The 12670-nt window shown below is 43.0% G+C and overlaps 1 protein-coding gene across 4 annotated transcripts in view; it reads left to right on the forward strand.

The window, feature by feature from the left end:
• Positions 1-12670, forward strand: part of rev3l (REV3 like, DNA directed polymerase zeta catalytic subunit) — a 77040-nt gene that overhangs the window by 40109 nt on the left and 24261 nt on the right. For all 4 annotated transcript variants that reach the window (XM_073493420.1, XM_073493421.1, XM_073493422.1 and 1 more), the window contains exons 7-11: positions 1350-1454; positions 3283-3367; positions 7613-7776; positions 10774-10902; positions 11547-11784. In XM_073493420.1, the coding sequence (XP_073349521.1) occupies positions 1350-1454; positions 3283-3367; positions 7613-7776; positions 10774-10902; positions 11547-11784 (721 nt within the window). The remainder of the gene's footprint in view (positions 1-1349; positions 1455-3282; positions 3368-7612; positions 7777-10773; positions 10903-11546; positions 11785-12670) is intronic.

Consider the following 12670-nt stretch of genomic DNA (forward strand, 5'->3'; position numbering starts at 1 on the left):
CAGGATAGAGAGATGTTTCACTGACCCATAATGTAGATGGCATGATCTGACAAAGCCCTGCACAGAACATAAGGAACTGTTGCTCTGTTTGCTTAAACCTTAGGATTTAGTGACTCCATTATAATAACAAAGAGTTTCTACATCCAGGGTTGTTAAAGCAAACCCATCCTTGTCCCTGGATCAGAGTAGGAAGAGCAGTCCATCTGAACCATGCTCTTAAACAAACTGTGTTGTTCACCAAAAAGTTCACAGTTCACCAAAAAATAAAAGTTTGGTAGTCTACTCGCACCACGCTGATGGGGTGAGTAGACTACCAAACTTCAAACTACAAAACATTTCTGGAGCTTCACAGCAAAACAGCGTTACAGCGTTGTCCTAAACAACTGAAGTAGCTGGAGACTTGTTTTAAAATGTAAAAAACAGTCGGAAACTCTGAGATCCCAAATTGATTTGTGTGAATATTGGCTTTTCAAATCAATTTGGGATTTTAGAGCTTCCAGAAACTTACACAGGACCAGCTGTATGGAGCCAGTTGTTTTTATACATCTCAACACATCTCCAGCCTCTTCAGGTGTTTAGCTTGTTGTTTTGTCGTTTAGCTTGAGAATGTTGTGAAACTCCAGAAATATTTTGTGGACACAGGGGTGAGTAGATAATGACTGAATTTTATTTTTGGGTGTACTGTTCCTGTAGTCATTAGTACTGGACTGGACTTTTTTGTCTTTTTTTCCCTACAGTTGAAGCCAATCACAGACCAGACACAATAGTGCTGTTTACTGCTGACACACGTGGTTTCTTGGTATTAAAGTTTCTCCAGTGGGTAAATCTGGGTAAATAAACTGGTGTTTGAAGCCACTAGTGTGCAGAGTCCTTCAAAGGAACTGCGGAGTACACATGTCCCTGTCAGGCCTCAGGTTGCCCCAGTTCAGCCAGTTCTGCTGAATGTTTTGTTGTGTTAGAGACTGTACTTGTATGGAGGCTGTAAGTGTGCAGTGGGTCTTGATGATTTAGATCCTGCTGGATGCAGAAGCATAAACCACAACTAGCATCTGTCTTAGTGAAGAAAGGAAAGGAGAGGCCACTCCAGGGCAGGCAGTGCTTGTGTTCTGACTCATACTTTTCCATCTGCTCTATAACAGTGTATAAAAAGTGCACTGTTGAAAATATGACTACAGTATGTATGGGTTGAATTGTATGGCTTTAGTCTGGCGTCACTTTGACTTGTCAGTTCTGCTTGCCATAAAAACTGAAAAAGTCTGTCGTAGGTTTAAAAGCTCCTCAGTGAGACAATAATAAAGCATGGTGGAATTTTGAGTTGACACGCTGCTGTGACTCTCTGCTGTGTCCAGATCAGATTGGCAGGAACCCGGGCCTGCAGGCCATCTGGGACGATGAGAAGCAGAGGAGGAGACAGAAGAACCAGGCGTCCCAGATAGAAACCCCTGAGTCACAAGGTGAGAGGATCCATAATGGAAAATCTGTCTTCATGTCTTTCCTTGCACTTTGCTGAATGCTGTGTGACAAGAATTCAGTCCATGTTGTGATGTCAGTCTGTCAACTGATTTCATACTTACTGACTTTCTAGGGCTACTGGCAGAAATGTTGTTCATAAATTGTAAAGGAACCAGCGACAAACACATACTATGCTCTGTGTGTCTGTGGATGAGTGTGTACAGACACTACTTTTACACCAAAAATAGTGTGTATGTGCAGGTTTTTCAAAGATGGGAAAACCTGCGAAAAAAAGGCATTTGACTCCTTTCACATTTCCGGTCGACAAGTTTGGCTTTCAGTTTTTTTCCCATGTGGATCCAGTTTGTCATCATGACCACGCTGGAAAAACAGGCAACAGTATAAAGTAGCAGATCATATACCTCATCAGACTTACATCATTTTTATAATTAATTTTATAATTCTAAACCTTTGTACTCACTCATAGATACCAGCCTTTTTTTTTCATCAAGATCCATGCATTAATCCCTGAGAAATTAATGAAAGTGGGAAAAAATTCTTGGATCCACACCAAAAGTTAATGTTAACCTCCATCCAGGTTTTGAAGAAATCTGTCTCTAGTTTTTGTGTCATCTGCTGACAAACCAACTGACCAACCAACAAACAGACAGGGGCAGAAACATCACCCCCTCGGTGCAGGTGATTAGACACATTGTGTTTTTAGCTGAGCTGATGATAGAAGTTGTTGAGGAGTGAGACATCCCACTTCCTTCTCCTCTCTGTTGAGAGATGCACATGAGCAGAACGATCGGGCAGCTGACAGTGCTCAGTTATTAGTGACACAGAAGCCACTAACAACGGTTACTTTTCAAATGTCTTGATCGCTACTTGAACAGAGACGGAGCCTAAACTTCAACACATTTCATTTCATCGGGGAAAGGGGAAGAAATTAGTGTGTCCACCCGGAAACATTCATAGCAGCCAATCAGAGCTGGAGCTGATAAATACCTGTGACTACTGCAGAGTCATTTGACGTGGGCATGCGTGTGGATTATACAAAAGCCAGATGTTGGTGGGTGTTAGTGGGTTTTTTGTCCAGTGTGAAACTGGAAAAAATGCAGAAGTACAATCCATAGTTGATACAACAGCCCCTCAGTCCACCAGATGACGTGTTTTGCGTCATTTGGAGGATTTTTGCTGCAGAGTTTACCATTGTTCATTTGCATAAACTACCAACATTTTACTGGTAAAAGCTTCCCATTAATACAATTTAAAAAAACACAAGCCTTGAAATTGAAAATGCTGGATGCTTTATGTGAGCTGGCCTCATTTCAGTGGTGTCTGAAATATAATATAAATTCTTGTGTGGCTAACTGTATTGTTTCATTGTGTACAGCTCCTTGTTAGCTAGTTGTGACATCTGTCTTAGTTTTGTTGCTGAGCCCTGAGTTTTCCATGACTCACACAAGTCAGAGTATCATCAGTCTTAGAGCTTTCACATTGGTAGGCCTACTTTTAATTGCACAGGGCTGCCAGATCTGAAGAGTGTAGAGAGAGAAAATGTCCAGGTCTCAGAAACATTATAGTTGGGACAGAAAATATGATTCAGTTGTTTGGTGTCTAGAATAACACCAGGCCAGTCTCATTTTATTCTTAATATTTAAGCAATAAAGCAAATTATGCCGCCACTACTAGCATACTGAATTGCAGATGTTTTAATTGTAGCAAAGAATTTGAGGTGTGTCAGTCACAGGACACAGGAGTGTTAGAACAGACAGTTTCCAGAACCGATGTACGCACTATTGAAATGATCTGTCTGATGTTTTGCAGGTCGCGGGTCCGTCACTTCAACAGAGAGTGAGAAAATCTTCATGAAGAGATTCAAGGAGATTCTGAAGGAGAACGAGTTTCACGTGTAAGTTCCTCATCCTTCCTCTAATCTTTTGTCCTGGTGACAGTTGGGACGGGACTGATGTCTCAGGACAAATTTGATCTGAAAATTCATTTCTTGGTGAGGCAGAAAGCCAGTGAAGAAAAAGCTGGGACTCGAGAAGGAAAAGTGTTTGAAAACAAGACACACATACTTCCAGTCACATTAGTCAGACAAGTTTCCCACAGTGTCAGACCACATCCAGCACAAGTTTCTCTCATTTTTGTTTTTTTGTAACTTTAATGTAGCTGTCCTCAGTTTCCCTGTGCCTCTCGGCTTCATGTCAGTGTCTTTGTCTCCTCCGTCCTCTCAGGACAGTGAGGGAGAGCAGGTTGAAGACATGGGAAGGAGGGATGGAGAAAGTGAGATCAGAACAGAGGGAGCAAGGGAGGTGGAGACAGAAAACGAGAGTGTGCTATGGAAAAATGAGGAGGGAGAGAGCGTCCCCACCCCCCTGCACTCCCACAGTGTACAGGCAGCAAGTATTTCCTGTTATAAATAAGAGTACAGTTGGCTCGGCAGCCGTGCGTGCCTCTGCATCAGATCCAGATGGCTTCTATTCACTAACCTCTGATATCAGACAGTAACAGAGGAGCGAGCTGCAGTGTAGGCTTTCATCGAAGAGTGATGGAACACACACACACACACACCCTTACTGCCTGGCTGTGTCAGTCACTCTCTCTGTTAATACTCACACACAGTCTGTCACTTCCTTTCTGTTGGCTTTCCCTTCCTCTTTTATGCAGCACTACTGTTGTTGCTGCATTCTCAAGGACTCACTTAGCACTGCCGGCTTTGTTGGAAATGTCTAATTTCTTTTTATTCATTTATCTTCTCATCTTGCACGCTTTGTCTTTCCCTCTGTCTCGGCCTTTGCACTCTAACCCCAAGATTCCACTGGATACGTGTCCGCTGCGTTACGGCTCCAGTACGATTTTGCTCCATCGTCCTCGTCCGGCAACCCCCACCAGCTACGTTTTGAGTCCGCCACGGCACAGCCCCGCCGAACAGCTGTAGTTACGAAACCGAGGAATTCCTGCGATAATTACATAATCACGCACGGCCGCAGATATATGTACGTGTTATAAACACAACAACATGAAGTGTTCCCGACCGAAGGATTAGAAGAAGAGCTCGTATTTGTCTCTTTTTTGAGGTTTTTGTGCTTGTATCAACACGGAGTGTTTTATTTTTTAACTAACCGGATGTCTTGTTGTTGTTTCGTGTCTGACTTCCTGTGTGCTCTGTGCTAAATTCGGCTGAATTGCTGCATTGTGCTGCAGCAACCGCCAGAATAGAAGTCCTGCGTATCTGCTCCGCAGGGGTGTGGACTGCCGGAGCTGGGACGCAGCAGACACGCAGCGGACCTGGTGGAAGTTAACACATAGACTAGAGTGCAACCGATCAGCTCCGCTGCCGTGGCGGAGCTGTAACGCAGCCGTAACGTATCCGGTGGAATCTGCGAGTAAAAGTCTTTTGCTTCATTACATTCTTGGCGTACTGCAGTAGGGGGTGCTAGCAGTGATGCATGGTGTTTGAGCATCCATGATCACAAGACTTGCCCACCTTTGTTTTGCTTCTTTTTTTAAAAAAATCACTACTTCGTAATGATGGACACTATAGTTTTAAACTGAAACTTTTAAATTAGAATGTTTGTTTTTTGCTCGGTTTTGTCACAGCGAAAACAAAAGCTCCACTCCAGAGACTGTATATATAAAATATTTGTATTATATTATTTGTATTAATATTTGTGATCTGCTCGACAAAAGCCCAAAATGACCATCGTTTTGCTCTGTAGATGCATTTTTAATGAACAACAGCAGTAAGTGCTAAACTTTCTGAACACATAGCATTTTATTGCGACTAACCTGCTTTATAATAAAAGACAGTGGTCATGGGAGGCCAGGCAGGACTATCGGCAACCCTGAGTGCTACACATCGTTAGCGTCATTGCTAATTGTATTCAACTACATGTCTTACTCACATTTAAGAAAACACCAATCATTATCACAACTAACCTAAACAACCAACATATTTATGTTAGTACTCAACGCTGTTAAACATGTTGGCAATGAGAAATTTGATCTGCACTTTAGCTGCCATTCTTGTGCAACTAGCTCGCTAATGGCTTTATCATAAACACATGGCCCTGTGGAAGATGCACACGTGCACAGGCAGAGGGTTCACATGCAGGCAGGTACATAGGTAGAAGGACAGGCAAACCGTCCAATCATTTCATACGGGCTGAATGAGACGATTGGATGGTCCCATTAGAGGCCTGTGACAGCCACAGAAGATTATTTTTTTCTTTTCTTTTATCTGTAAGAGATTTTCTATGTATGTAATAAATTGCTTCTAGAATAACATACCAACCCTAGCTTTAATGCAACGGTATCCCCACTATAGCTCCGTGTTTCATTCAACTGAGTGTTTCATTTGTAATTATAAATGGAACAGGACAGTAGAAGAGTATCTTTGCTCTCTGTTTCATCTTCTTTGCATTCTTCCTTCCTTAGCCACATCATTCAAACTCTCAGCAAAACAAAGTAAGTTAGGCGGCGAGGGGGGCGTGGCTACGTAGTGATATGTGTTAATCGCTGCAGTAATCTCCCGACGCCTGCCAGGCTCCCTCCCTCGTCGCCTCTAAAGTCGTTAGCTAGCAGACTAATTAAGAGACAGCCAGACAGTGGCACGTGCAGTCGTGCACGCTGACTCTCTGGAGGCCTTTCCTCACACGGCCTAGCAGAACAAAGTCTCTGAATGACAATGAGGCTGCAGTAAAATCTATTTTGCTGTCATCCTAGCCTCAGAGAGCAGCAACATGCCAGCTGATTAAAAAGTCCAAACACAGTGATCTCATATATTCAGCCATGTTCTCATCATTCATCACCTCTGAAAATTATTCATCTTTTACCAGCCTCACTACCTGCTGGGACACCTTCAGCCCATTCATCATTTAAAGGAGAAGTGTCACCATGTGGCTGTGACGTCTCATTAAATGCAGCGTAGCGTTTGTCCTGTCTGTTTTTGGTTTATCCTGTGCCAGCGCTGTTCCTGTGTGGACCGCCTCCACAGGAGTGTTTACTTTATTCCTCTGGGCTGCTGCTGAGCTCAGACATGGTGTTATGCAGCTTCACCCGTCTGTCCACACAGACAACCCTGCTGTCTGCAGCCTGTTTCATCAAAACGTGTTTTTAAGCCTGAAATGACCTGCTGAAAGTTTACCATGCAGTCACTGGAGTAACAGGGTTTTGAATCAGTAGCTTGAGGGCGTGTGAGGGCATTTCATATTCAGCTTCTCCTGCTCATTGCAGGATTAAAACCAGCAACCTCTCAAGCATAAGGTTCTAATCTTCAAGTGTCTGCAGTTTAATCAGATCTGTAAAAGGTTTGGAACAGTTCAGTAGTAGCACCTGTTCCTGTGAAATTTGTTCCATTTGCAAGCAGCGGCCGTCTGCGTGGTCTACATTTCAATATTTCAGAGTCACTAAGTGGTGAGTTGCTAGGCGATGCAGTAGGGCAGCATGGGTAAGGGAGCATGATAGGCAGCTTGTAGCTGAGAGCGATCTGCAGGGAGACAAAGCCCAAGTTGGCTGCCTGCCCGTTTTCCATTCATATTCCCTCTCCAACACACAGACCACTAGGCTGCACACCCTCCCAGCTCGTGCTCTCTCTCTCTCTCTCTCTCTCTCTCTCTCTCTCTCTCTCTCTCTCTCTCTCTCTCTCTCTCTCACACACACTCACTCACACACACACACACACACACACACACACACACAAACCAAGCAGAGAAGAGACACTCTCTACACATCCAGCCACCCACAGATTCACACAGCCATCACACACTAACACACCACCTCCATGTACACACACAGAGAGTAAACAGAGCACTTCCCTGATTAAGACCTACAGCACAGAGATGCTAATAAAACATGACTGCATGAGGGCAGATAGCAGAAGGTCCTCTGCTCTGTGATTCAGGTAAGAGCCAAGCTGACAGCACTGCTCATGTTCACACTCGTCTAAAATGGCAAAATGACTCCATCGTTCCCTTGCACATGTAATAGGAGCACTCAGGCATTAATGTGATGTAACCAGTTTTTTTACCAATGAATTACACTTTATGTTTTCTGTGTTGCAATTAATAGTAATGATCGACCCTCCAGGAGTCCTCCAAGGATGTATGAAGAAAAACCAAATTACAGTTATTAATTGTCTCTCTCTGCCCAGGACCCAAAGTTTGTCTGTTGGCAACGGGGAGGACCAAGAAGATTTTCCCAGTGAACATACCCTCCATTCTGACCCCCTGACCCTCCATTCTGACCCCCTGACCCCTGAGGGACTGCCGTGTACCCTCTCTAATACTGTGGAGGTGCACAGGGACTCGCGGCCAGGTGAGGAAACCCTAATACTGGGGGATGCACAGTCCTAAAGTCAAGTCTATTTTATGAAATATAGCCCAAAATATGAACCGGCTATAAAATGTGTCAGAACCTCAGAACTTGACTTGGATAACAAAAAACTTGAGGTCGTCTTGAAAAGACACTTGAAATAAAGGCCGACACCTCAGGAAGAGCAAATCATCATCAGCACGTTAAATGTACTGTAGATATTCACACTTCATTCAAGGCGATGGAAGTTGAAAAAGGCAGACATCACAGTCTCACCTCAGGGTCCATATGGGGCTTTTCGATACACATGTGCTGGCTCTGCTTGACTCGGTTTGACTCTGCCTGTCAGCCCAGCATGGCAGAGATTTGTGTTTCCATGACAACAGGGCTACCTGCTTAAATGTGTGTCTGTAACTGATGACGTGCTGAGTGGCGGTCAACAGAACGGCTGTTAATCATGCGGAGCAGTGCCGTAAATGCAGTGTTAACAAAGAATGGCTGCCAAAATAGCTCCACTTATTCGATGATTAACATTTGATTTCATGTATAGATTCTTCACAATATAAATTTCCCATTATTTAAAAGCTTTTATTATGAAGCAGCTACACCAGGAAATGTTGGGTTTTCACCAGCAGTAACTTAACACAACTCCTGAAACAGCTGAGAACACGATGAAACAGTAAAATACAGCAGAGTTCTGAAAGTACAAACAGGGACGCAGTTAGTTTTAAAGGACTGAGAGCAGAGGTCACAAAGACCTTTTAAAGAGGTCTTTCTCTCTCTGTCCTGCACAGACATGAGTCTGGCAATTGCGACACATGCTTGTGCTTGGGAGAATATGGGGGTCTTTGAGGGTGGGCCACTGTCGCAAGACGTCACTGCAGTCTTCCTGACGGCAGGGCCCACTCCAGAGAAGGTTCATACCGGGTACAGCTCGGCACAACTGGGTATGGTAAAACGGTTAATGGAAGAGTAAATCAGTGCAACAAGGACTGACTTGGTGCCAGTGGAAAAGCTCTATTAGCAGCTGTTCTGGAGCGTTTTGACTGTGTCAGTCAGTACTAAATGGATGTTGAGGTGAGTTCGTTTTGTCGGTTTGATTCTATAATATTGCATCAGATTTGACCCACTGATAGCATCTGTGGTAGTGTCGTACACGATCTGGCCATTACTTACATTATATTAATCATATACTGTATATGCAATTGATTTTGTTTACTGAAAGACTATCTGAGTCTTTCTCATTACTGAATAAGACATTTTTGCCCTAATAGCAAAGTAATCATTACATTTGTTATCACCTCCGCCAAGGAGGTGATGTGTTCTCCTATGTCTGTTGGATGGTTGGCTTGTCATCAGGATTACACCAAAACTACTGAATGGATTTTTACCAAACTTGGATGGATGATGGGTCTTGGCCCACAATAGATCACATTAGCTTTTGGTGCAGATCCAAAAAATAGGGAATGATCCAGGATTTATTCTCACTCTCTTGAACATTGTGAGATAGGGCATTTATCGATATTTTCATTAATTTCTCAGGGAATAATGCATGGATCTGTTTGAAAAACATCAGGCATGTTTAGGTGGCTGGTCTCTATGAGCTAGTGGAATTTGAAGTGGATCCAAATGAAAATCTGGATCTAGCAGGTTTAAATATGCTGTTGGGCCTTGGTGTAGGTTGAGCTCTACTGACCGCCATTCTAGTTCGCTTTATTTTATTGCAAAATATGTCTGGTGTTATTGAAAGGGAGAAGACTACTTAAAGTTTGTTTTTCAGCCCATACCATGTCTTCGTCTCTTTGCGACACAATCTGACCAATCACAGTTCCTGTGGTCCTACTGTAGTCTGCGGTGTAGCAGCACAATAGTATGTATCCAGACTGCGTCTTCACTGTTAGATCCACTTGATTGTACTGTGTATCTTATTTGCATTAGTTTGTCAGAATCCCACTCGTGTGTACCATATATCCTCACCTCTGCTGTCCATATTTTCCATTTTCTATGTAATACTACATAATAAAAACAAGACAGCAGTATGATAGAATAATTAATGTTAGTAATGGATGACCTCGTCATCGAAGTGCATTTGTTTCCTATGTCTTTATGTGGCCCTGCCTCTCTGACTGTGTGTTGGACAGTAGAGGTAGCTGAACGTGACATTTGCTTTCTCCCTCCCTATCGCTCCTACTGTGTCTGGGTTCAAAGTGGGACAGGAGTGTGTCAATCTGATGGTGTTCACAGTCTGACAACTAAACAGATCCTTCACTCATCAAATAAAAGACAAATGTCCCACACTTCAACCCACAAAGCAACATTACAGGACCAAACAACAGTAATGTGGTAACTGGTAGTGTCTTTGGCACCCTATATGAGGAAAAAAAATTCCAGCAGTTATACATGGAAAAGTGTCTGTCATCCTGTCTGTCACCCTGTCTGTCCTACTGACTCTGACACATTTCTGCCCGAAAAACAGCGTCTGAGCAAGGCAGCTCCCGCAGTTGACTCACGGTGATTATGTGACGCGATTATGTAATTATGTCATTTAGAGAAAAAAAAACATAACTTTGTCACTTTCCAGGATGCTTTGTGGGCCAGGATCTCAATCACAACACATTGTAACTGCATTCATATGATTATAAACAGTCAGCGGGTACATGTTTAGATTTATAGGTGGAATCCGGAGGAAACGCGTTCTTACGCAGATCTTAACGTTATGATGTCCACCGTCACGCCTCATGCTGTATGAAATTACACATTGGAACGGCTTTATGCCGGCGCTGCTTGGTTCAGTGTGAACAAACAAACAAAGGCAGTGTAAAGGCGAGCCTTCATTGCGCCGATAATGCTGAATCTGTGTGTGAAAAGGGCTAATCTCTCTGCTGAGGCTCCCGTAGGAGCACAGAGGCTACATTGGTGTCTGTGTGTTGATGGACCTCTCTTTTCAGATTATGCAAATGTGTGATGTTTCAGTGCTGCTAACAGTGCTTTTCTCTGCAGACACTGTGAGGAACAGTGGTAATGTCCCAGAGGAGGCCGTCGTTGATGAGGAGGCCATCTTGAGTCTCCTGGAGAACAGTCAGACCTTCCTCCCGCTCTCCCAGACATCCAGCCACTCGCCCCTGTTAGGTATGGTGGCCACGTTGATACGCACACAGCTGCAGTCTGCTCACTTTCTTCTCCTTTTAGTGTCTAAAACATACATTTATTTGAAATAAATTCCTGGTTAAGAGCTGGGGACAAGTGGTGACTGTGCCAAGAGCCTGTAAATAAGCAGGGTGGGAATACCAAGCAAATAGCCTTGTGATTAAAGGAGCACTCTGTAGTTTTGGGGAAGACATTTTAATCAGAAGAGAAAGATCTTCATTTGCTGATTTTTTTTTCTGCCTAAACAAACTAAATAATCAAACTCTCTTTGTTTTCATGATTGAATAAACTGAATAAACAAACTGACCTTAAAGGACAACACAATTTATACTATGTTACTTTGTTTATATGTGGCGGACCCTGCCACATTTCTAGCTTCAAACAGTGTTCTGGGACCTTATTTTCCTGTTCCGAGAACAGCTTGTTTATTCAGTCATGAGTTTGTATTATTACCTTATTATTATTATTATTGTAAATATAAAAATTCTGAGTTTGAATTTCTTCTCCGAAACGACACAGTGCCCCTTTAAGCCAGTTTGTAGCTTTGACTAAATCAGTTAATTTGGGACCACTCTTAAAGTTGTTGCTTGCAGCTTACTGGTGTAATGTCTTTTAAAATGTTGCAGACAGCAGCCAGGACCGTGCCATCATTGATTTACTGGCAGGCCTGGAGGACGATGGTTTCTGCAGAACCCCAGTTAGGCAGAATTCCCAGTCCCAGTCACTTCCTGGTGCTAGGACCTACCACTGCAACAGTGATGAGGAGGAGGCGGGGCCAGAGTTGGACAAGGAAGAGGCTGAGTTCAGCGTGATCATGTCACAGCGATGGGACAACGAGCCTGCTGAGAACTCCTCCTCAACAAGGCAAGTTTGTCTCTGTCGTGTGTGAGTGTTCTGCCCTGTGCAGAGGTATCTCATCAGAAACACTTCACTTTAAAAGGTAATTGAATACACAAATGAGTGTATACAGTATGCAGACCAGGGCTGGGTAACAAACCTCAGTCCTTTCTTTGGACCAACAAAACTATATTTATGGCACTAAGTATTTATAGCCAGCACTTTATGTTTGCTCAGGTATTGGATGGTGGCTTGTGCTTACACATTTGAAAGATTTGGTTTATTTTGTTAAATGTATTTTTTTTTTTAATCTTAAAGTGCCGTATTGACAAAAAGATAATTTGTTTCTTTCTGCATATGTATAGTTTTGGCGCTGAGATCAAAAACATTTTGAAGGTTTCCAGCATTATCCAACATTACAACTTACAAAGACAGAACAATGTCAGACCAGGCAGACACAGGAAGAGTTTATTAATCTTGTTTGATGCTTTACCTCATACTTGATGCTTGAATTATAATTTCTGTGCGACTAAAACCTATGACTTCTATCCCCACATTATATCATAAACAAGGAACCTTTAAGTGGTTTTGTCTGTTGACAATTCCAGACAAAGATTTATCAAACAAGATGGTCCTCAAACATAGAAGTCTTGGATACTTCATGCAATATTTCTACCTTTTTTCCCTTTCAAATTCAGAAGACCGACAGTCTTCTGGGAAGATGCAAATAATGAGGTCTGTTTTGCAGTCAAGGTCTGAATTAATCTTATTACAGCACGGTCTCAGTCAAGACTACAGTCAGCCACAACGTGTCAAAAACTCCTCCACTCCTGCAGATATCAAAACATTTAGAACTCACTGTTTATGACAGATCTTTTGACAGAAGCCATGTGGGAGATCTGATGATGGGACT

This window comes from Pagrus major, chromosome 22 (genome assembly GCF_040436345.1).
Source record: "Pagrus major chromosome 22, Pma_NU_1.0".
NCBI classification, from domain to species: Eukaryota; Metazoa; Chordata; class Actinopteri; order Spariformes; family Sparidae; genus Pagrus; species Pagrus major.